General features: G+C 37.0%; 1 protein-coding gene and 1 long non-coding RNA gene across 3 annotated transcripts; one reads left to right on the forward strand and one right to left on the reverse strand.

Moving 5' to 3' along the window:
- Positions 1-2,765: 2,765 nt before the first annotated feature.
- On the reverse strand, positions 2,766-9,764 carry LOC120548708. Of its 2 annotated transcripts, none has more exons than XR_005637258.1 (3): positions 9,734-9,764; positions 6,645-6,748; positions 2,766-3,587 (listed from the first exon to the last, which is right to left on the reverse strand). It is a non-coding gene; the product is annotated as an uncharacterized LOC120548708 (long non-coding RNA). The 2 variants fall into 2 exon arrangements; XR_005637259.1 differs by lacking the exon at positions 9,734-9,764 and adding an exon at positions 9,484-9,522.
- LOC120548707 (cytosolic 5'-nucleotidase 1A-like) lies at positions 4,113-19,415 on the forward strand. The gene is made up of 6 exons (XM_039785121.1): positions 4,113-4,644; positions 5,813-5,980; positions 6,207-6,336; positions 18,288-18,410; positions 18,524-18,708; positions 18,882-19,415. The coding sequence occupies exons 1-6, from the start codon at positions 4,516-4,518 to the stop codon at positions 19,257-19,259; spliced, it is 1,113 nt and encodes a 370-aa protein (XP_039641055.1). The 5' UTR covers positions 4,113-4,515; the 3' UTR covers positions 19,260-19,415.
- Positions 19,416-23,799: the final 4,384 nt, after the last annotated feature.

The raw sequence follows: 23,799 nt of genomic DNA on the forward strand, positions 1-23,799 counted from the left end.
TTCTCCACAAGGGCCTCTCTGAAGCTATGCTAACTAGCCTCCACTCACACTTAAGTTGAACAGTTTGTAAAGCACCTTATTTAAGGCCCGGACACATAGAGCGATAATCGGCCGTTGGACAGTCTGGCGAGGTCAGTGACTCGAGTCCGTTCAGTGTGTTCCGTGCTGTCGTCCATCCGAGGGGCTGTCGGCCTTCATTTTGGCCGATTTGACATGTATAATCGGCGTGGCGGGCACTGCCGGCAGTCGGACTCAAATGACCCATCTGATTGGTAGAGTGCTTATCCGGAAATGGGGAGCGGAATGAAAGTGACTAAAGTCTCTCAAAGTCTCTTCGGTGTGTCTGGTTGGTGTGTAAGCAGCTTTAGACAGGCTTGTTTGGAGAAAGCATTGCTAAAAGTAGGGGAAGCTGATGTTTCTGTTCGGAGGTCTGCACATAGACTTGTTTCAGTCTTGCCTGGTCCAGCTTTGCCAAAAACATTTAGCTTTGACATCTTGTTTGGTTCTGTGTGATCTGGACAACTTCAAGTTATGCCCCCTGCTACAAGTTACGCCTCTCTCGGGCAGGCCACAGACAGACCCTTCTCTGTCTTTGTGCAGCAGAGCCGCGTGAGCAGCTCAGCTGATGAGTTCAGAATCAGACAGATTCAAACTTTTAACTTTGAAATAAAAACATTAGAGGAGTAGTTCTCCTGAGTCTCTGTCTAAACCTGTCACCTGGCCTGTTCTCCCTTGCAGACCCACTGCTGGACTATGACCGGCTAGATGAGGAGCTGGGAGGCGAAGTGGGAGCGGCTGTGAGCCAGACCCAGTGTCCAGAGAGCCGGGGAAAGCAGGCCAGCCTGGTGCAGCCCCACAAAGTTTAATCGTTTAAAAGTTTAACCCCCCCCCCAGCACTGCAAATTGGCTGGTGCCCCTTGCCCAATGCCATATATAGATAACCCTGGCCCAGCATGAGAGGAACTGCTGCTCTGGTCTTTTTGCTCTCAGATGAGTGAATTTTGCTAGAAATAAAGATGCTGGTGCTTAGTCAGCTACCATCCACTTACTTACACTACAGATTTAGGGGGGTGGGGGTAATCTAGACTGTTGCCTCTCTGAAAGCCAAAATCAACAAATCCAATAATGTCACTCGAGTGCGGTGTGGGTGCTGTTAATGGCTTGTGATGCCACTTCAGCAAATGACCTTCATATGAGTCCTTTACCTTGACGGTAGCTAGCTCTTATCTCAGCCAGAAAAGGAAGAGGGTCGCTATACTTGTGTGTGGTAACAGCATGTGTGTGTGTGTGTGTGTGTGTGTGTGTGTGTGTGGCTGCAGGTTTTATAAATGGAAAAATGAGCATGGGTTCACGGCAAAACTAAGCAGATCCCCAGTTAGAACAAAGAATCTGGTGGTGGAAAACATGCCTGAGTGGTTGCTTTGAAGGACTGATTAAGGTTATAATAGTCATCTGCCTAGCCTGAAGCCCCCAGGCTGTGTGTTAGGGGTGGGGGGCTGATAAGTGGTATGAGGAGTGGGGGGAGTCCAGGCTGTTACCCTCTTTGTTCTGGCCTGCTCCACTCATGCCTGCTTTTGTCTCCACCCACAGTCTACCAATGAGAGAGCATTATCTCTCTATCCGTGTCGCACCAAACAGAGAGGGAGGCGTGTTGCTTTTTCTTCCGCTTTTCTTTATCTCTGTACTTTTCCCCCCAAGGTAGGTTTACATTTTGTATGCAACACATTTCCAGGGCAACCCAGTGACTGCAGGTACAGTCAATGAAGGTGTGCAAAAGCAGCCAGTGCAGCCTTTCTCTGTATTTCTGTGCGTCTTTCTGTCTAGCATTTCCCGCCACTCCAGGGTGTACGGGGAGGGGAGTGTTGTCACAGCCGGTATGAAGAAAGGCTGGCTCCTTAGAGCCTCGCGCCAAATGTCAGCGTTATTATTTAAATCAGCTCAGTGGGTGCGGCCCAACTGTCTCTATGTTCTGTTAACCCCCTCAGAGCTCCAGACTAGTAAGCAGAGACAAAGGCAGAGAGCTAGTAATGGGCTCTGGGCTTTGCCACAAATAGGGTAAATGTATCATTGATGTTCCACACATACAGCAGAATGTGAAGTCTTTACTTCGCACCATGAAACAGATTAAAATCATGTTACTAATGTTGGTTTTGCTGTTTCAGAGGCTCTTTATATGAAATGTGACATTTCTACTTACGTGAATTTTAATATTGTCACATTTGACCAACCTTTCTTCAATAAAACTGATTGTTAGTCATTCTTTAATAAAGTTAATATAAGGTTTATTCTAGTAAAACCATACATTATGCATATTAATTACCACATACACCGAAAATCCCTCTAGAGAGGCATATATAGCCACACAGCTAATATCCCTAATAATATAAGTGTTTCAAGATACGCAAAAACTCAGGTTTTCAGAGTAACTTCCTCTCTCACACTAACAGAGTTTCTCTTTCATGTCCTCTTTGTCTACAACGCCCAGAGCAATGAAGTGAAGTATTCAGGACCACACCAGAAGGCTCAGAGGCTATCCTCTACTACGCTCTAGTGGCTGTGAGCATAAAATACAAGAAATGTCTGACTTTCAATACCACCACATTACTGAGAGACTATTAATAAGCAGAAACAACTCAGCTGGGAAGTGTTAATCAGATTTAAATGTGTTGAAGGTCAGATTTGTACACATATATTATATATATTATAACAATTGTTTGGACACAATAACGAGTGTGCATGTTAAATTCCTAATTAGGTCTAACATATCTAAATACAATATAAGTACGTAAGAGAGAAAATAGATGGCATGTATCTACAGTTCATCAGGTTCGAGACAATATTCGAGGCACAACCCTTCAGCTGTCCATCGTCAATCGATGAAAGCTCTTTGCGTCTGGTCTCTGGAGAGCCTGGAGGAGAGCGTCTGGTCACAGCCAGACACATTAACCTGATGGTAACATGGGCACAGTCAGTTTCATGTGTATTGGATAGATAGGTGTAAGGGACCGCTGCTGGTTTTATTTTGATACAATTTTGATGTTAATGCCTGGAAAGTAAAGGAAGCAACACTATACATTTATACTGAAAAGTAGTTAAAAAGATTGAACACTTTTCTGTTGGTAACTATTAGTGTTAGCAGATGTGTTAATAAATACATAGCCTTGATGTCAACAGTCAGTACTTGCCACCTCTGTAATGCTGACAGGTAAATAGGGATGATGGCCATATGTGCCCGTCAGGTTGTGTCTGTATTATCTGTTTGTGCCTTGAGTCCCTGAATGGATGTCTGCTTAGTATCCTCTTTCCAGAAAACATCTGTAGTTGCTAAATTGCCTGTTTGTTATCATAAAAGCGCATATTATTTATAATGCGTTTATGTTCTTCAAAGCAAAACCTAGACTTTCATCTTTGTTCCCTACATCCCCAGTCTCTTTCTGATTGATGCCATATTTGAAGAGCTACATATACAGTCTGGTATCCACCGCATCCAATCAGATCCTAGATGTGGGTGTCCCAGCCAGTCTGACTCCCTGGCTGTTGCCTGGCAACTGGGACAGCTGCTCTGTAATTCAATCCATGGAACGATCCTGCAGGGGTTTATATGGGAAGAGGCGAGAAGAAAATATCAGTTAATGCACAGGGGGGAGTAAATGACCCAGGATGGACTCCATTTCCCACACTGCTGAGCAGGAATATAAAACAGTAGTACGATTGGAAGTAAAGAGCACATGGGATACAATGCAACGTCTAAAACAAAACTAATAATAACCATCTTCACTTTAAATGATATATAAATGAATTGAATGAGAAAACAGTTCTGCTTCTATGTTCAAAGATACCCAACTCTGCTTCTCTAATAAGAGAACTGAAGCATGAATTCATTACAAGCATCATGACACAGCAGTGCTCTGACACACCGGCCTGTTTGCTCCTATATGGTGCATCAACCAGTTGTCACATACATTAAATCACATGCTCTGCTGCTGCTTCAGAGAATAAGACAATGAAAGGGTTAAAAAGGGGGAGGATGCAAAATGTATGAAGACAGCGTTGTTGTGTGTGTGTGTGTGTGTGTGTGTGTGTGTGTGTGTGTGTGTGTGTGTGTGTGTGTGTGTGTGTGTGTGTGTGTGTGTGTGAGAGAGAGAGAGAGAGAGAGAGAGAGAGAGGAACACAGAAAAGCTGAACATGGAATACAATGCGCAGGATGCTGAAGATGAGAGGAAATGTAAACAGCTTTTTCTGAATCTCTCTATAGCTCTCTCTTATCCTACAACATCCTGCATTTAAAAAAAGCATTTAGCTTAAGTGCCTCTGCAGCTGCAGCCAGAGTGATCTCATCATCTGAGTGCAACAAGACCGAATTCTAATTTTGCAAAGACAAGAGTGAGTAAGGATTTTGTGGGGAACTCCTGCCAAAGAGAGAAAGCGAGACAGGAAAAAAGAGCTATCAGGGTTCACACTGGGACTCAGTGTGGGTCTGAGGGAGATAGCAGAGAATTGAACCGAAGAGGTAAGATGAGTCTAAGAAACTGTCACACTCTGACCGCCAGTGGACAGGATTTGACCAGCAGCAGTAGCCGAGGCCCCTGGGAAGATGCTAGGGCAGTTTTGAAGCCCTCCACCCTCGCCAGGAAACCTAAACCAGTGAGTATCCCTACAGTCTTCCTCATGCACCATCCATTTACAGGTGCAGTTTCTATGAGTTCTCAGGCCTTTGTAAAGTATCAGAGTTGTTGATGTTGTCATCAACACACTGAGAGGATGTTCATTGCACATATTACAAGTCAATAATGAAGTCAAATATGATCTTGTTGTCATCACTTTGGAGCACAATTAGGTTGCTCTTATGTGCTAGTTAAAGCATGCCAAGACACACTTGTGTTCATCTTTCAAGGCTGCTCACAGTATTTCACAGTGGCCAAGACTGATCTGACCTCTCAACTTGATCAAAGCCTAGCTGGTATCAGCAGGCGGGTTACTACCAGGCCAAGCCTTATTGAAAATAAAGTTAAGTGGGAATGTAGTTGGGTGAAACGGGATACAGAGGCTCAGCTAGGCTAGGGCTCTTGTTTCAGATCAGGTGCATGGTTCTCCGTAAAGGCTATCAGCTCATTTGGATGTCTTACACAACTGCGACGAGAAGGTCAGGCATTTGCAGGATGCAGAGAGTTGTCTCAGTTGTAAGTTTGGACATGCAGTCTTTGTTTAATAATCTTTAAGCAGTGGAAGTAAGTGTTCATCCCATAGATATTTTTGAAATATCTTAGTTTTTATAGATTCATTTTGTCTTTAAATCTTACTGAAATTACAGTAATATCTACTTCAAGTTCAGACTACTTGAAACTAGTTAAAATTTATTACAAAACAAGAACAAATTGTGGTTATGGATATTAGTAAAAATATGACAGTTCAAGCACTATTTTGTGTTGTTGTCGCAGCCTCCAAAGAGTTAACAGGTGTCTGCCAGCCTTGTGTGTGGGCCTGCACGAGTCTTGCAGAGGAAAGTAATTCACATCACATCATCACTTCTAATATGTCACATTAGCTCACTCAGTTTGCCCACAATTGGCAATAAAGCCTTTATTAAATGATCCCTTTCTACAGGGAACTGTAACCAAATAAGCAAACTTGTATCCAATATTCTGCTGCTGCTGCTCAGAATATGAATAATGTACTATATCCCTACAGGCAGAAAAGTTGCAACTTTGAACTCAATTGGATAACAACAATATCATTGAAATAAGGCAGCTGTGTTTGTGAAGAACAACTCTGGATTTAAATAAAAAAAATGTGTTACACTCTACTCCTCCAGCCCAAGCCAGAGAATGCTATCACCATTGGCGTGTCAGCACGAGTCCTCTTCAACATGGAGAAGGAGCAGCAGATCTACGAGCAGCAGGGCATGGAAGAGTACATCAAGTATCAGGTGGAGCATGAAACGCAGCCTTTCAGCCCCGGTCCTGCCTTCTCTTTTGTCAAGGTCAGAGAAACACATGCACACTATCAACCCAATGCAGAGTGATTCCTTGGTATTCTCAGTGTTCCCAGTGATCTCAGTATTCCCAGTTTTATGTGTTAGGTCGTGTCTCTGGAGGCGGTAAATGAGTAATAAGCATAACATACCAACCCACTCATACTCACACATATATCCATCACCACTGCAGTGATATAGTATATCCCAAATCTGTGTTTGGTCGTGTTGCCAGGCTCTGGAGGCGGTGAACACTCGACTGAGGGAGCTTTACCCCGAGAGCGAGGAGCTCTTTGATGTTGTGCTCATGACCAACAACCATGCATACGTCGGCCTAAGACTCATCAATACCATCAATCATCACAGTGAGTTACAAATACACATGAACGATAAAAATAAAACTTGTGTGGCTTATCTTTCAAATTAATTGGGTACATAACATTTTGTTAGTAAAAATCTTTTACAATCTTTTATGGTCCAGTGTGGCTTTTCTCCCATTCGCTACAGACTTAGGGGTGCCAAAACTGGATATTACATACTATATTATGAGTTTTTTTTTAATGACATACTTTACAATGACTTTTTCATGACTTTTTTTATGACATTCAATGCAGCAGAGTTTTGAGGACAGATTCTGCAACCTGAGAAAAATAAGCAGCCACCGATCACCTACCTCATTAACCCTTTCACTGCTGAATCAGCTTGTTTGAAAGCCCTTTTAGTGACAAATGAGTGAGAGAGTTGCTTCGCGTGGCCACATCTGAGTTCAAGCCAAACCTGAAAAGGATTGTGGATAACAAAGACTGTCAGGTTTCCCACTGAGTCAATCTAGGTAAGAAAAAAAACTATGAAAACTGCTATTTATTATGACTTTATTAGATCTGGAAGTCACTGTTGCTGTTGTAGTATGGACGTGCATGTGTTGTGTGGCTTTTTACTATGGTGCAGGTTTTTTTTAGGCTCTTTATGCTGAACTCGTTGGTCACCCCTGTACTATACTATGACTTTTGTTCGACTTTTTTCGACCTATACTATAACTTTTTTATCACTTTTTATCGACGTACTATACTATGACATTTTTATCACTTTTTTCGACATACTATACTATGAATTTTTTTCGACATGCTATACTGTGACTATTTTCTCACTTTTTTCAACATACTGTACCAATGTTTCTCAAATGGTGGTACGCGTTCCCCTAGGGGTACTTTGCAGTACGGCAGGGGGTACGTGAGAATTAAAAAAAATGTTAATTTAAAATATATCAGTCATGCACAATTCCTAAAATAATCACATTAATCATTAATGAATGTATTTTGTGATTCTAAACTTTTGAAATGTAGCATTTAAGTGTTTTTCAGTTACAATAATGTTAAGTAAATCAGACACTGATGGCGCAGTGCTGTATTGTGCTATTTCAAAGGGGGTACATTCTTGAAAAAAGTTTGAGAACCACTGTACTATACTATGACTTTTTCGACATATTATACTATGACTTTTTTTCGACTTTTTTTTTTACAAACTATACTATAGCCTTCCAGGACTTTTTTGTGAGTTTTTTCTATGACTTTTTATGACTTTTTTCGACATACTATACTATGACTTTTTTTTACATTTTTTGTGTGACTTTTCTTAGCACTTTTTTCAACATACTATACTAAAGGTGTTTTACAAAACCATTAATTTCTGTCAGAGCAGTTAGCATAGGGTGATAAGAGGATGATTGGAGACCAGAAGGTTGAGTGATCAAATCTTAGATGTTTCAGGAAGTTTTGAGGTCCAATGTACTAAGTGAAAGAAACAAATATGACAAAAAGATTTTTGTTTTTGTGTCAGGTCAGAAAGCTTAGAGTGATAAGAGAATGATTGAAAGACAGAAGATTGAGTGTTTGAATCTTAATTGTTAAGTTTTGAGGTCCAATCAAGGCTAGACTGGGACAAAAAAATACTATTTTGCTTAATATTGGCTTAGCAACTTTTAAAAACTGTTTACTGTTCATTTTAACTATTGTAAGATTCATATTTTGTCGCTTTGGACAAAAGTGTCTGCTAAATACAATAACCATAACCCTTCCCAAAAGTTACAATAAAGCTGAGAGTAGTATATCCCCTGGAAAAGAGCACCAATACAAGAGAAGCTAATTAAGCAATTCAAGGAACACTGATGCTTGTATCAACACTGATTTTATAGATCACACAGACTCTTCAGCCATCCAACAGGCCAACCGCTAGCATTTTCAATGTAAGCTTAAACAGTTAGGCTACATGACAGCCACTAACTTTAATGTTACAGCCAAACTGCTTGTTGTCATTATGACGTGAGGCGCACATAATGCGCGCGCGCACACACACACACACACACAAACACACACACACACACACACACACACACACACACACACACACACACACACACACACACACACACACACAGCCAGGGGCGCAGCACAAAATTCTGGGTCCTGTAGAAAGGCATTTTCTATGGGCCCCTCCCTGCATCCACAGCTATTCATTCTAGCATCTTTTTGGGCCCTCCTCAAATTAGGGCCCTGGGTACTCAGTCCCCTTTCCCCCCCAGTATGACTCCCTGCACACAGCCTCCCTCCCTTCCTGAGAATCCTTCTTAATTTGCCTACTCCTTACCACGTTGTCAACTTCTCTTCCATCTTTTCCTCACTCGCTCCCATGGCCCTGTCATGGTCACTCTCCTCCTCCTCGGCTTCTTCCCTGTCATGATGTTGTTTCTGCTTCTCTGTATAGCCAGCCACCTCTCCTCCTACCTCTACTTGAGGTAATGCTGATGTTGAAGCAGCTACTACAGCCCCAAACATGTCAGAAATGTTGGCACATTTCGAGGCATCTGCCTGTAGATTCTTAATCTTTTTCTCCCGTAATTTCTCTGCACCTCCCTTGCGCTTTGGTGGTCGTTTGTCCATTTTAACATGGATGTTAAACTTTAGCATGAGCATAACTATTACAGCTTGTTTCACAGGGCCGGGATTGGGGAAGGAGGTTCCTGGATTTGATTGGGTCAGGCCAGTGCCAATAAAGACAATTAACCAATGGGCCGCTGTCAGTTCTTTATACATACTATAATATGACTTTTTTTGATATACTATACTATGACCTTTTTCGATATACTATAGCAGGCCAGCTGACAGTCTTGCCTGGGCCCGGGACGAGATAAGCTTAGATGGGCCCCCCGCGCCCAGATCTCTCCTTTTCCCTTGCTTTTCCTCTCCTCTGCTCTTCCTCTCCTGTTCCTCTCCTCTTCCTCTCCTGCTCCTCTCCTCTGATCTTCCTCTAATCTGATCTTCCTCTCCTCTCCTCACATCTCTCACTTATATAAGTGTGTGATCAGTCTCTGATCCATCCTGCTCAGACTCTCCGACAGGGCAGCAGCGGGCTTTTTCTTTCTCCCGCATTTTTTTTTTTTTTCTCTCTCTCTCTCTCTCTCTCTCTCTCTCTCTCCCCCCCCCCCCCCCCCCCCCCTCTCTCTCTCTCCCTCTCACCGATAGCCTGACTCTATCCCTCCGTTTTCGAGGCTGCGGGCCCCTCCCAATCACTCTTTCTGTCACCTGACAGCAGCTGGATCTCTCCTCTCTGTCTCATCCTCTCGGCGAGCTACCAAACTCAACTCTTTCTGTAAAAGAGAACGTGTTGTCTCAGGCTTTTATACAAGCTAATGGACGTTAACATGAGAGCTGGCCTGTTAGCTTACGTTACATGCTATACGTAAACGTTGGCTGCGCTGTTTCTTACCTTGCTCTACGTTGACAGTTCCAGCTTCACCGTCAACCTTTTTTTTATATTTGTTTAGAAAATCTCTAAGGCCTCTATTTTCTTCTTCTCTTTTCCTTCCTTTTCTGAGCACCGGACTTGTGCTGACCGGAAATTTTGAGCATACTGAACTTCAACAACATCAAATTTTGATCAGTGGCCAAACCATTTTTGTGTTGGGGGTGGGGGGGTTCTTGACCACTATTTCAAGGACAATTAGGAAGAAAACAAATAAAAAGCTTTTATGTTCTCAAATATTACATATTTTTTTCCACAAATAGGCCTATTAAATTTTTTTTTTTTCAATTATTCCATAATTTAATGAGGGCCCAGTTCTGGGCCCCCAGTTCTGGGCCCCCAGTTCTGGGCCCCCCCCCTACTCTGGGCCCGGGACAACAGACCCGTTTGTCCCCCCCTATCGGCGGGCGTGTACTATAGTATGACTTTTTTTTTACTTTTCTCGACATGCAATACTATGACTTTTTCGACATACTATACTATGATTTTTTTTCACTTTTTTGACATACTATGCTGAGAACTTATTATGACTTTTTTCAACATGCTATATATGACTTTGTCGAAAATAGTATATCGAAAAAAGTCATAAAAAGTCGTAGTATAGTATTTCAAAAAAAGTAGAAGAAAGTCATACTATAGTAGGTTAAAAAAAGTGATAAAAAAGTCATACTATAGCATGTCGAAAACAGTGATAAAAAAGTCAAAGTGTAGTATGTTGGAAAAAGTCAAAACAAGTCATAGTATAGTATGTCGAAAAAAAGGCATAGTATGGTATGTCCAAAACGTCATAGTATAGTATTTTGAAAAGTGATAAAATAGTCATTAGTATGTCAAAAAAAGATAAAAAAGTGTCGAAAAAAGTAATTGTATTGTATGTTGCAAAAAAGTAGTCATAGTATAGTTTGTTGGAAAACAGTCATAAAAAAATCATAGTATAGTATGTCAAAAAAATTCGAAAAAATTCATAGTATAGTATGTTGATAGAAGTCATAGTATAGTATGTTTAAAAAGTCATAGTATAGTTTGGATTTGAATCATAGTATAGTATGTTGAAAAAAAGTTTTAAAAAAGTAGAAAAAAGTCATAGTATATAGCATGTCGAAAAAAGTGCTAAAAAAGTCAAAGTGTAGTATGTTGAAAAAAGTAGAAAAAAAGTCATAGGATTGTATGTCGACCTACTGGACCTCAAAACTGATCAATTGACATGAGATTCAAACACTCAACCTTGTGTCCTCCAATAATATTCTCATCACCCTAAGCAAACCAATCTAACACAAAGGTTACGTTTTCTTAAAAAAGTCATACTAGTATGTTGAAAAAACTAATAAAAAAAGTTATAGAATTGTATGTCGAAAAAAAGCGATAAAAAGTCATAGTATAGCATGTCCCAAAAAGTCATAGTATAGTATGTCCAAAAAATGTCAAAAAAGTCACAGTATGGTAAGTCAAAAACATCATAGTATAGTATGTTGAAAAAAGTGACAAAATAGTCATAGTATAATAGCATGTTCAAAAAAGTCACTGTACAGCATGTCGAAAAAACTAATTAAAAAGTCATAGTATAGTATGTTGAAAAAGTGACAAAAAAGTCATAGTATCGTATGTTGAAAAAATTGCTAAAAAAGTCATAGTATCGTATGTTGAAAAAATTGACAAAATAGTCATAGTATAGTATGTCGGAAAAAAGCGATAAAAAGTCATAGTATAGCATGTCGAAAAAAGTCACAGCATAGTATGTCGAAAAAATGTCAAAAAAGTCACAGTATGGTAAGTCAAAACACGAACACTCAACCTTGTGTCTTCCAATCATATTCGTATCACCCTAAGCAAACCAATCTGACACAAAGGTTATGTTAGTATAGTATGTCGAAAAAATGTCAAAAAAGTCACAGTATGGTAAGTCAAAAACATCATAGTATAGTATGTTGAAAAAAGTGACAAAATAGTCATAGTATATAGCATGTTGAAAAAAGTCACTGTACAGCATGTCGAAAAAACTAATTAAAAAGTCATAGTATAGTATGTTGAAAAAAGTGACAAAATAGTCATAGTATAGCATGTTGAAAAATGTCACTGTATAGCATGTCGAAAAAACAAATTAAAAAGTCATAGTATAGTATATCGAACAAAGTTTAAAAAAAAGTCACAGTATGGTAAGTCAAAAACATCATAGTATAGTATGTCGAAAAATGTGACAAAATAGTCATAGTATCGTATGTTGAAAAAATTGCTAAAAAAGTCATAGTATCGAATGTTGAAAAAAGTGACAAAATAGTCATGGTATAGTATGTCGATAAAAGCGGAAAAAAACTAATTAAAAAGTAATAGTATAGTATGTCGAACAAAGTTGAAAAAAGTCATAGTATATGTGTGTCAAAAAAAAGTAATAGTATAGTATGTCGAAATGTCCAATCAAATTCTCATCACCCTAAACTAAACTATCTGACACAAGTAACAGGTTTTTGTAAATAAGTCATAGTAAAGTGTGTTGAAAAAAGTGTTAAAATAGTCATCGTTTAGTATGTTGAAAAATTCGAAAAAAGTCATAGTATAGTAAGTCAAAAAAATTTCAAAAAAGTCACAGTATGGTAAGTCAAAAACATCACAGTATAGTATGTTGAAAAATGTGACAAAATAGTCATAGTATAGCATGTTGAAAAAAGTCACTGTACAGCATGTCGAAAAAACTAATTAAAAAGTCATAGTATAGTATGTCGAAAAAAGTGACAAAAAAGTCATAGTATCGTATGTTGAAAAAATTGCTAAAAAAGTCATAGTATCGAATGTTAAAAAAAGTGACAAAATAGTCATGGTATAGTATGTCGATAAAAGCGGAAAAAACTAATTAAAAAGTAATAGTATAGTATGTCGAACAAAGTTGAAAAAAGTCATAGTATATGTGTGTCAAAAAAAAGTAATAGTATAGTATGTCGAAATGTCCAATCAAATTCTCATCACCCTAAACTAAACTATCTGACACAAGTAACAGGTTTTTGTAAATAAGTCATAGTAAAGTGTGTTGAAAAAAGTGTTAAAATAGTCATCGTTTAGTATGTTGAAAAATTCGAAAAAAGTCATAGTATAGTAAGTCAAAAAAATGTCAAAAAAGTCACAGTATGGTAAGTCAAAAACATCATAGTATAGTATGTTGAAAAATGTGACAAAATAGTCATAGTATAGCATGTTGAAAAAAGTCACTGTACAGCATGTCGAAAAAACTAATTAAAAAGTCATAGTATAGTATGTCGAAAAAAGTGACAAAATAGTCATAGTATAGTATGTCGAAAAAAGCGATAAAAAGTCATAGTATAACATGTTGAAAAAAGTCACAGTATGGTAAGTCAAAACACGAACACTCAACCTTGTGTCTTCCAATCATATTCGTATCACCCTAAGCAAACCAATCTGACACAAAGGTTATGTTAGTATAGTATGTCGAAAAACTGTCAAAAAAGTCACAGTATGGTAAGTCAAAAACATCATAGTATAGTATTTCGAAAAAAGTGCTAAAAAAGTCATAGTTTAGTATGTCGAAATCTTTTTGAAAAAAAGTCATAGTATAGTATGTTGAAAAAGGTAGAAAAAAAGTCAAAGTATAGCATGTCGAAAGAAGTCACAGTATAGTATGTCGAAAAAATGTCAAAAAAGTCACAGTATGGTAAGTCAAAAACATCATAGTATAGTATGTTGAAAAATGTGACAAAATAGTCATAGTATAGCATGTTGAAAAAGACACTGTACAGCATGTCGAAAAAACTAATTAAAAAGTCATAGTATAGTATGTCGAAAAAAGTGACAAAAAAGTCATAGTATCGTATGTTGAACAAATTGCTAAAAAAGTCATAGTATTGTATGTTGAAAAAATTGACAAAATAGTCATAGTATAGTATGTCGAAAAAAGCGATAAAAAGTCATAGTATAGCATGTCGAAAAAAGTCACAGTATAGTATGTCGAAAAAATGTCAAAAAAGTCACAGTATGGTAAGTCAAAACACGAACACTCAACCTTGTGTCTTCCAATCATATTCGTATCACCCTAAGCAAACCAATCTGACACAAAGGTTATGTTAGTATAGTATGTCGAAAAAAGTGCCAAAAAAGTCACAGTATGGTAAGTCAAAAACATCATAGTATAGTATGTTGAAAAAAGTGACAAAATAGTCATAGTATAGCATGTTGAAAAATGTCACTGTATAGCATGTCGAAAAAACAAATTAAAAAGTCATAGTATAGTATGTCGAACAAAGTTTAAAAAAAAGTCACAGTATGGTAAGTCAAAAACATCATAGTATAGTATGTTGAAAAATGTGACAAAATAGTCATAGTATAGCATGTTGAAAAAAGTCACTGTACAGCATGTCGAAAAAACTAATTAAAAAGTCATAGTATAGTATGTCGAAAAAAGTGACAAAAAAGTCATAGTATCGTATGTTGAAAAAATTGCTAAAAAAGTCATAGTATCGTATGTTGAAAAAATTGACAAAATAGTCATAGTATAGTATGTCGAAAAAAGCGATAAAAAGTCATAGTATAGCATGTCGAAAAAAGTCACAGCATTGTATGTCGAAAAAATGTCAAAAAAGTCACAGTATGGTAAGTCAAAACACGAACACTCAACCTTGTGTCTTCCAATCATATTCGTATCACCCTAAGCAAACCAATCTGACACATAGGTTATGTTAGTATAGTATGTCGAAAAAAGTGCTAAAAAAGTCATAGTTTAGCATGTCGAAATCTTTTTGAAAAAAAGTCATAGTATAGTATGTTGAAAAAGGTAGAAAAAAAGTCAAAGTATAGCATGTCGAAAGAAGTTGAAAAAACTTCATAGTATAGTTTGTCGCAAAAAGTCATCATCAAAAACATCATAGGATAGTATGTTTTTTGTCTCTGTATGCTTGATTCCTGGAAAGTAGGTATTGGAAATAATTGCAGCTGACAAGATTTGAACACACAACCTTCTGTTTTCCAATCAATTTCTCATCACCCTAAACTAAACTATCTGACACAAGTAACAGGTTTTTGTAAATAAGTCATAGTAAAGTGTGTTGAAAAAAGTGTTAAAATAGTCATCGTTTAGTATGTTGAAAAATTCGAAAAAAGTCATAGTATAGCAAGTCAAAAAAATGTCAAAAAAGTCACAGTATGGTAAGTCAAAAACATCATAGTATAGTATGTTGAAAAATGTGACAAAATAGTCATAGTATAGCATGTTGAAAAAAGTCACTGTACAGCATGTCGAACAAACTAATTAAAAAGTCATAGTATAGTATGTCGAAAAAAGTCATAGTATCGTATGTTGAAAAAATTGCTAAAAAAGTCATAGTATCGTATTTTGAAAAAAGTGACAAAATAGTCATAGTATAGTATGTCGAAAAAAGCGATAAAAAGTCATAGTATAGCATGTCGAAAAAAGTCACAGTATAGTATGTAGAAAAAATGTCAAAAAAGTCACAGTATGGTAAGTCAAAACAGGAACACTCAACCTTGTGTCTTCCAATCATATTCGTATCACCCTAAGCAAACCAATCTGACACAAAAGTTATGTTAGTATAGTATGTCGAAAAAATGTCAAAAAAGTCACAGTATGGTAAGTCAAAAACATCATAGTATAGTATGTTGAAAAAAGTAGAAAAAACGTCATAGTATAGCATGTCGCAAAAAGTCATAAAAAGTCACCTTCAAAAACATCATAGTATACTATGTTTTTTGTCTCTGTATCCTTGATTCCTGGAAAGTAGGTATTGGAAATAATTGCAACCGACAGGATTTGAACACCCAACTGTCTGTCTTCCAATCAAATTCTCATCACCCTAAACTAAACTATCTGACACAAGTAACAGGTTTTCGTAAATAAGTCATAGTAAAGTGTGTTGAAAAAAGTGTTAAAATAGTCATAGTATAGTATGTTAAAAAAATGTCAAAAAAGTCACAGTATGGTAAGTCAAAAACATCATAGTATAGTATGTTGAAAAAAGTGACAAAATAGTCATAGTATATAGCATGTTGAAAAAAGTCACTGTACAGCATGTCGAAAAAACTAATTAAAAAGTCATAGTATAGTATGTCTAATAAAGTTTAAAAGAAAGTCATAGTATCGTATGTTGAAAAAAGTGCTAAAAAAGTCATAGTTTAGTATGTCGAAATCTTTTTGAAAAAAAGTCATAGTATAGTATGTTGAAAAAAGTAGAAAAAAAGTCAAAGTATAGCATGTCGAAAGAAGTTGAAAAAACTTCATAGTATAGTTTGTCGCAAAAGGTCATCGTCAAAAACATCATAGGATAGTATGTTTTTTTTTTCTCTGTATCCTTGATTCCTGGAAAGTAGGTATTGGAAATAATTGCAGCTGACAGGATTTAAACACACAACCTTCTGTTTTTCAGTCAAATTCTCATCACCCTAAACTGAACTATCTGACACAAGTAACAGGTTTTCGTAAATAAGTCATAGTCATAGTGTGTTGAAAAAAGTGTTAAAATAGTCATAGAATAGTATGTTGAAAAAAGTGACAAAATAGTCATAGTATAGCATGTTGAAAAAAGTCACTGTACAGCATGTCGAAAAAACTAATTAAAAAGTCATAGTATAGTATGTCGAAAAAAGTGACAAAAAAGTCATAGTATCGTATGTTGAAAAAATTGCTAAAAAAGTCATAGTATCGTATGTTTAAAAAAGTGACAAAATAGTCATGGTATAGTATGTCGATTAAAGCGGAAAAAACTAATTAAAAAGTAATAGTATAGTATGTCGAACAAAGTTGAAAAAAGTCATAGTATATGTGTGTCAAAAAAAAGTAATAGTATAGTATGTCGAACAAAGTTAAAAAAAAAGTCATGGTATACCACGTCGAAAAAATGTCGAAAAAAAGTCATAATATAGTTTGTCGAATTGTTTTAGAAAAAAGTCATAGTATAGTATGTCGAAAAAAGTGATAAAAAAGTCATTGTATAGTATGTCGAAAAAAGTGTTAAAAAAGTCATAGAGAGTATGTCGAAAAAATCTAAAAAAGTCATAGAAAAAACTTTTTATCACATACGATACTTTTCCTCTTTGATTTTTTATGACATACTAAATCATGACTTTTTCAGGACCTTTTATGACATACTACACTATGACTTTTCATAACTTTTTGAAGTACTATACTATGTGTTTTTCTTGACTTTTACGACACACTATGCATTTCTTTTTTGACATCCTACATTATGACATTTTTATGGCATACTATATTATAAAAGTTTAGGTAGGGACTTAAATTGAGTTTGTTTGAGGTGCTCATTGAATAGGGATACATGTACATACAATAATCACAAAAACATTTCAAGGCACACTCTGTTTAAACAATTACAATTTCTTAATTGTCTTGGCATAGGCATAACATCTAAAACAAACTGTGATGCATCAGGGCAAAAAGATCTCATAGAACACCTGGATCGTTTATATTTGTATTCCACCGATGGGAAATCTTCCACTTGGATATGGTAAAGTAGCATACCAGTAGATGGCGTTGTTTGGTCCACAATATTCATCAAAGCTGATATAAAGAGCAGCATGGTCCATACAAACTATAGAAATTGTTAAAAAAAATAAAAAATAAAAGAATTAGGAAAATCTAGGTTTTCATTTAGGCCTGGGTGTTTAGTAGCCTGTAATTTGTCAATCCCAAAGGTTTCCCGTTGGTTAAGTTTCCTGTGTCTGTCACATTTTCGTATAAAAGATGGGATTTGGTCAATGCCAAAGGCTTGTAATGTGGATCTGAATAACATACTATACTATGACTTTTTTATGACATACTGTGTCAAATGGCTGCATTAAATCTGTCCTGCTGAGAGTGTTTCTTGAAAGTCAGCAAGATAGCCCTTTTCACTGCTTTTGAGATCATCAACATGACTGTAAACTAAAGTTAATGTAAACATACCATATGTGTAGTGCATATTAATATATAATATAATATATATGCATACTTGAAAAGTTGCAGTAGCAAAGTAGTACCCAACAATACATGACAACAAAAATATTCGACATCATTAAAATTTACAATCCACATCCGACAAATTGATATATTAATACCACTAACATTTAAATGTAAATTTCAGTTCAGTGCAGATGTTACCTTTTTTTTCAGAATTTATCAAAGAGATAGCAGAAGGTACAAAGGAGAATTTATATCTATTTGTTTTGGCGTATGGCTGACTAAGACGGGCACCAGAAGGCAACATCTTAAATTCTGCATGCAGGGGGTGAGAACTACAAGACATGATGGATTCCGTCTTTGGCAGTCCAAACCCAGCGCCTACTGACGTAGTCAAGCCAAGTAGAAAAATCTCATCTTTCCTTTCATGTCACTCCAGGTTTTCACTTCCTTTTCCCTGCTCTGCCTCCTAAAGCAGCACACAACCGGCAATCAGTAGATGTTGACAGTTATCACCTATGAATAGAAAAAATGGGTAGTTATGTCCCCGATTCATTCACAACATTGTGATCAGTTGACTGACAGTGATCTTTTAATTTCTCCTCTCTGCAGAGTTGTTCATCGAGCGCTTCTGTATGACAGGGGGAAACAGTCCCATAGGTTACCTAAAGGCCTACCACACTAACCTTTACCTGTCTGCTGATCCAGTCAAGGTTCGGGAAGCACTGGAAGAAGGTACATATTACTGAGAAGCTGTAACACTACACTAAAGAGGCAAAAGTAAGTGTCTCTGTTACGTGCTATATAAGATGTATTGACACACACCTGTTTCCCAACAACACATTTAGGTATAGCAGCAGCCACGATGTTCACCCCAGAGAAGATAACGGAAGTGTCGGAGACTCAGCTGCGTGTTGCCTTTGATGGTGACGCTGTCCTCTTCTCTGATGAGTCTGAGCGCATTTACAAGGCCCATGGACTGGACAAGTTCTTTGAGCATGAGAAGACACACGAGAACAAGCCTCTGGACCATGTACAGTACACACATAATAATACTCAGAATTTTGCAATTTTCCTTTTTCTCTTTCAAATATATTTGGCTTATCTGGGGTTTTTGTGTTAAACCTGTCTGAACATTTATTTCTTGCCCCTGTCAGACTCCAAATGGAGACTGTGATCTTACTGTATTCTTTCTGCTGTCTGCAGGGACCATTGAAAGGTTTCCTGGAGGCTTTAGGAAAGCTGCAGAAGAAGTTTTATGGCAAAGGACAGCGCATGGACTGCCCCATCCGGACCTACTTGGTGACAGCTCGCAGTGCAGCCAGCTCTGGAACCAGAGCCCTAAAAACTTTGCGCTCATGGGGTCTGGAGATCGACGAGGCTCTCTTTTTGGCAGGGGCACCCAAGGGCCCCATGCTTGAGAAGATTAGGCCCCACATTTTCTTCGATGACCAGATGTTCCACGTGGAGGGGGCCGCTGAAATGGGGACAGTAGCGTGTCACGTGCCCTATGGGATAGCTCAGAGAATTACCAAGAAAGGGAATAATGACAAGGACGCTTCTTCAGCACCCCAAGAATCCTAAACGTCACTGAGACTAAAGGGTTAGCAGCTGAGAGAATGAGGTTGTCATTATAAAGCAATGTGATCATCAAATCACTTCTTTCATTAGCAGTTAATGACATGTCAGCTCCAGGGGTTATTCCATTGATTGTTACATTATCAGTTAAGAAAGAGGTACAACTTTCTAATAATGGTTTTAATATATTATTATTATTATTATTATTATTAGTAGTAGTAGTAGTAGTAGTAGTAGTAGTAGTAGTATTAATAATAATAATAATAATAATAATAATAATAATAATAATTATAATAATAATAATAATAATAATAATAATGAAAATAAATCCTTATGGTTTATTGCTTAATAAGAACAATGTTTGGGTTGCAGTTTGTAAAAATGTATTTTGCTGATTGGACTGCAGAGGCTCTACACAAAGATGCATTTTTTTAACTACTTATTAAAGATTCACTAACATTTATTTTTGCATTATTATTTAATAAATATATATAAATATAAAATTAACTTGATTAGAAGCTACACAGCTGCACTGAAGACACGCATTTAGTCACTTTATGCAGAATCTCCTTTTGGATTTATAAAATATATGATTTTACTGCTTGTCTGTGTGTTTAAGAGTTTTTTCTGGTGCCTTTTTCTCACTATTGTCGGAATTTACTTCAATTTACTGCCGTCTTGCATGTTGTTGGTAAATGTATGCTGAACATGTGGCTGTTTGATCACTGTATATGAATGTATTTTAAGATTGCAAATGGCTGAAATTGGAATATTTTACTTTATGTTTATTTAATTTTTCTTCTTGTTTTAACATATTCAGCATTTATTGAAATCCATTGTGTGCAATTTTAATTTCTGATAATTGTCCCTAAAATGCTGAAAGTTTGGTGTCTCCCTTGTCATTGCCTGTCTGTCTGTCTTACTATGTCATATTGTAATTGGTACTATTGATCTACTGTTCTGCGTATGAGTGGGAAGCAAGTTTGTACTACAAAAAAGACCAAATTTGCTCAGATGTAGAATCTGAGTAAATCTGGGCCAAATGAGTACTGTGGACTGTTATGCAATCAAGTTTTTCTGTTTCAGTAAAAATTACTATTCAAAAAACCACCCTTCTCCGTATTTGTCTTATGTTAGACAAGAGTTTCAAACTCTTAATGTCGGTCAAGACATTCAATTAGAATAAAAAGCAAGTGCTAAGACTTGAAGAAGAGTTGATAGCCAAATTATTCTTCCTGTTCACATCAGACACCTGATCACATCACATGAAGTCAGTGAATTTTGCAATATTCAAATGTAAAACTGTATATTGATATGTTTAATGAATATACAATGAATAGCCCATAGTAACCTGAATAATCTTTTTTATCACATGATTACAACTGCTTACACTTGGATCTTGGAGCACTGCAGTAAAAAACAAATGTTATTGTTTCTACTTACATTATTGTTGCTCGTAGGTTTCAGTTTCTCAGAAATTATTCTTGTAGTGATAGACATGAAATTATTATTGTAGTCTCTCCAAACAGGTTATGCATCACATTCAAACACTTTTCTTTGAGCTCAGTTAAGTCTCACGCCAGAAACAGGAGGCAGAAACTCACTCCCAAAGCTGACATGGAAGAACTTTGTGAGTATACATTTTTCATTGGCAATACTGTTCCTTTATATTAATCACCAAATATATTTGCTCAGGGCAGCTCAGTGGGAATCATTTTATTTCATTTTTATGTTTCATAAACAAGTAAGGCCTTCGTTATGGCCACAAATAAGACCGCAACACACATTTTGAACATATAAACCTTTACATATCAAAATCCCAGTTGAACCCTCATCAGTGGAGAAAACGATTCTTCTGCTATGTTCTTTCCCAGGAGGTGCTGCAACTGTGATCCTGACTCCTGCTCTTCTGGCTGCCATGGGTTACACCTCACTACCAGCATGAATAGCATGACTTACTAATGCAGGAGTAACAGCAGGAGCTTTGATGACAATCATGGGTTTTTTTGTTGAGCGAAATATTTTATTTATATCTTTTTCAGTCAATGTAAAAATCTGGGAAAGCTGTTAAAAACAAAAAAAACATGTTTTTATAGCAGAGAGGAGCAGCCTGAGCATTAAGGTACAAGGTAATAGTGAGGCTCAATGTAATGATGACATTTGAATGTTTGTTCAAACGCAAAAGAGAGTGAATGCTCTTAATGAACATCCCTGTTTAAATACAGTTCTGAGTAAATTCATTAAAAAAGCTTTACTCATGGCTGATGGCTTGTTGGGCCTCAACACATTTTACGCCCTAGGCAATCGCCTTGGTCGCCTATGGCAATCGCCGGCCCTGGTTGGGAATCCTCAAATGTAATATAATCACACTGCAGGTGGTCTGTTGGGGCCTTTCATTGGAGCTGTGATTGGTGCTGGGGAAACATCGGTATGGAAGTGATCAACCATTATTTTTTTAATAATTTAAAATGTAACACTGTTGATTGATATGTCTACTGAATTCAATATTCCTCACACAATAATGTCAATGAAAAGCCCACAGTAACCTTAATAATCTTTTATATCAAACAATTATAAATTATTACCCTTTGGTCTTGAATTTTAGGTGCACTGTACTTGAAAACTAATATAGGTTTCAGTTTCTCAGAAATGATTCTTGCAGTTGTTGACACATAATTTTGTCCTCACACCACTGTGATGAAATATGCAAATTATTACTGCCTCTCCAAACAGGTTATGCGTCACATTTACACATTTTCTTTGAGCTCAGTTTGGTCTCAAGCCAGGAACAGGAAGCAGAAAATCCCAAAGCTGACATTGAAGAAGAACTTTGTGAGTATACAGTTTTCTTTGACAATACTGTTTCTTCATATTAATCAGCAAATATATTTGCTCAGGGCAGGAGTAATTATGTTTTCTTTTCGTGTTTCATTAACAGGTAATGCCTTCATTACAGTGGTGTGAGGACAACACCATGTGTCAACAAGTACAATAATCATGTTTGAGGAACTGAAACTTGTGGGCAACTATGTTGTTATGAGTAAAAAAAAAAAAAATCAATGCATGAAAACAAGGAGTAACATGTGCTGCAAATAATAATGGGTGGAAGAAGCACTGGAAACATCTTTCAATTTCAGTTAGTGAGGAGGGTTTGCTCCAAAATAGAGGATAGGATGGAGAATATCTTTTAATCCCCTGCAGATATACTGACATCATTTTAGACTGTGGAATAAAAGCTTTACTCATGGCTGATGGCTTGTTGGGAATCCTCAAATGTAATATAATGTGGGGACTATGTATATGTCTGTTGGGGACTTACATTGGAGCTGTGATTGGTGCTGGGGAAATCGGTATGGAAGTGATCAACCATTTGGATCCAAAGTGGAATCCACTAAAGATTTACAACATGGATATGCAACGAATCAATTGTTAATAATGAAGACAACTACAAATTGTGTCTGTACTATATGCCACACACTCAGCCTCAAGCATCATTCAAGAAGCAAGTATACTACTGTTATAACAAAATGAAAAGTCTAGAACTTCACAATTTCCTCTTGTCATCAAGTATAGCAATAAGCCCAAAGGTTGTTTAAATGCAGCCCGCCTGTATTTTCAGGATGTTCATCGGCTGTACAATAGAGTCTGTCAGTCTGCCCCACATCTTTCAGCTAATCCAAAATATAAAATTTGTAACACCTCTACTAATAGTTAAATAAACTAGATAAAATTAACTATTATTTTTAATTCCGATTCTTCCTTTTAATTCCGGTTCTTATCGATTCTGATTCTTTGAGGGGTAGAGTCAAAATGGGTCACATGCTTATTTCACACATAGGAGGAAAATGTTATTTTGATCCAATGGTGGTTTACAGTTTTACCAGGTTTTTTTCAACGTAAAATAAAGCCATACTAGAGTGCCGATTATTATGCTTCATGGCTGAAATACAACAAGTGCCTAGAAGTACAGTGGCCGCTATGAAAACCAAAACTTGTTAAATTTGAAACCCATGATCAGATTTGAAACCGGTTTCAATTCCAACGGTTCTAATCAGACTTTACAAATATATGGGGACCAGCCGAAATGAATGTGTGAGACATTATTATGTTCAACCAGCAGATGGAAAACTTTCCCCTACACCCATTACCTTAAAGCTACAATAATCAATATCAATACATAACAATGAAACAAGTGACTGTGTAAAAAGTAAAGTGTCACTGAGTTATGAACAGCTCATAATCTCCCAACCATAAATCCCCTCCCGTCAGCTGTATTCTTTATAGCAACTTTCACCTCAGGGTTATAGGTTTATGGCCTTAACTGACCAGAACAAAAATATTAATGCTACTTAAATTAAAAGACTTTAATGAACCAGTGAACACTTTCAGTCTTCACCCAGTCCTTTCTGGCACCCTGGAAATCCGCGAGAGCACAATTTGAATTTGCTCAGCGAGTCACTCTGGCATTCAGTAATGATGCTCATTAATTATGCCCTTGTAGCCGTGCTGCACCAATCACATCGGTGTATCTGATATAGGCTGGGGC

The sequence above is a fragment of the Perca fluviatilis genome, chromosome 20 (assembly GCF_010015445.1).
Source record: "Perca fluviatilis chromosome 20, GENO_Pfluv_1.0, whole genome shotgun sequence".
NCBI lineage: Eukaryota > Metazoa > Chordata > Actinopteri > Perciformes > Percidae > Perca > Perca fluviatilis.

Coding starts and splice junctions, on each gene's coding strand:
- LOC120548707 (XM_039785121.1), top strand. CDS start 4,516: ATGAGTCTAAGAAACTGTCACACTCTGACCGCCAGTGGACAGGATTTG. Junction 5,981..6,206: donor CTGCCTTCTCTTTTGTCAAG/GTCAGAGAAACA, acceptor TCGTGTTGCCAG/GCTCTGGAGGCGGTGAACAC. Junction 6,337..18,287: donor CAATACCATCAATCATCACA/GTGAGTTACAAA, acceptor TCCTCTCTGCAG/AGTTGTTCATCGAGCGCTTC.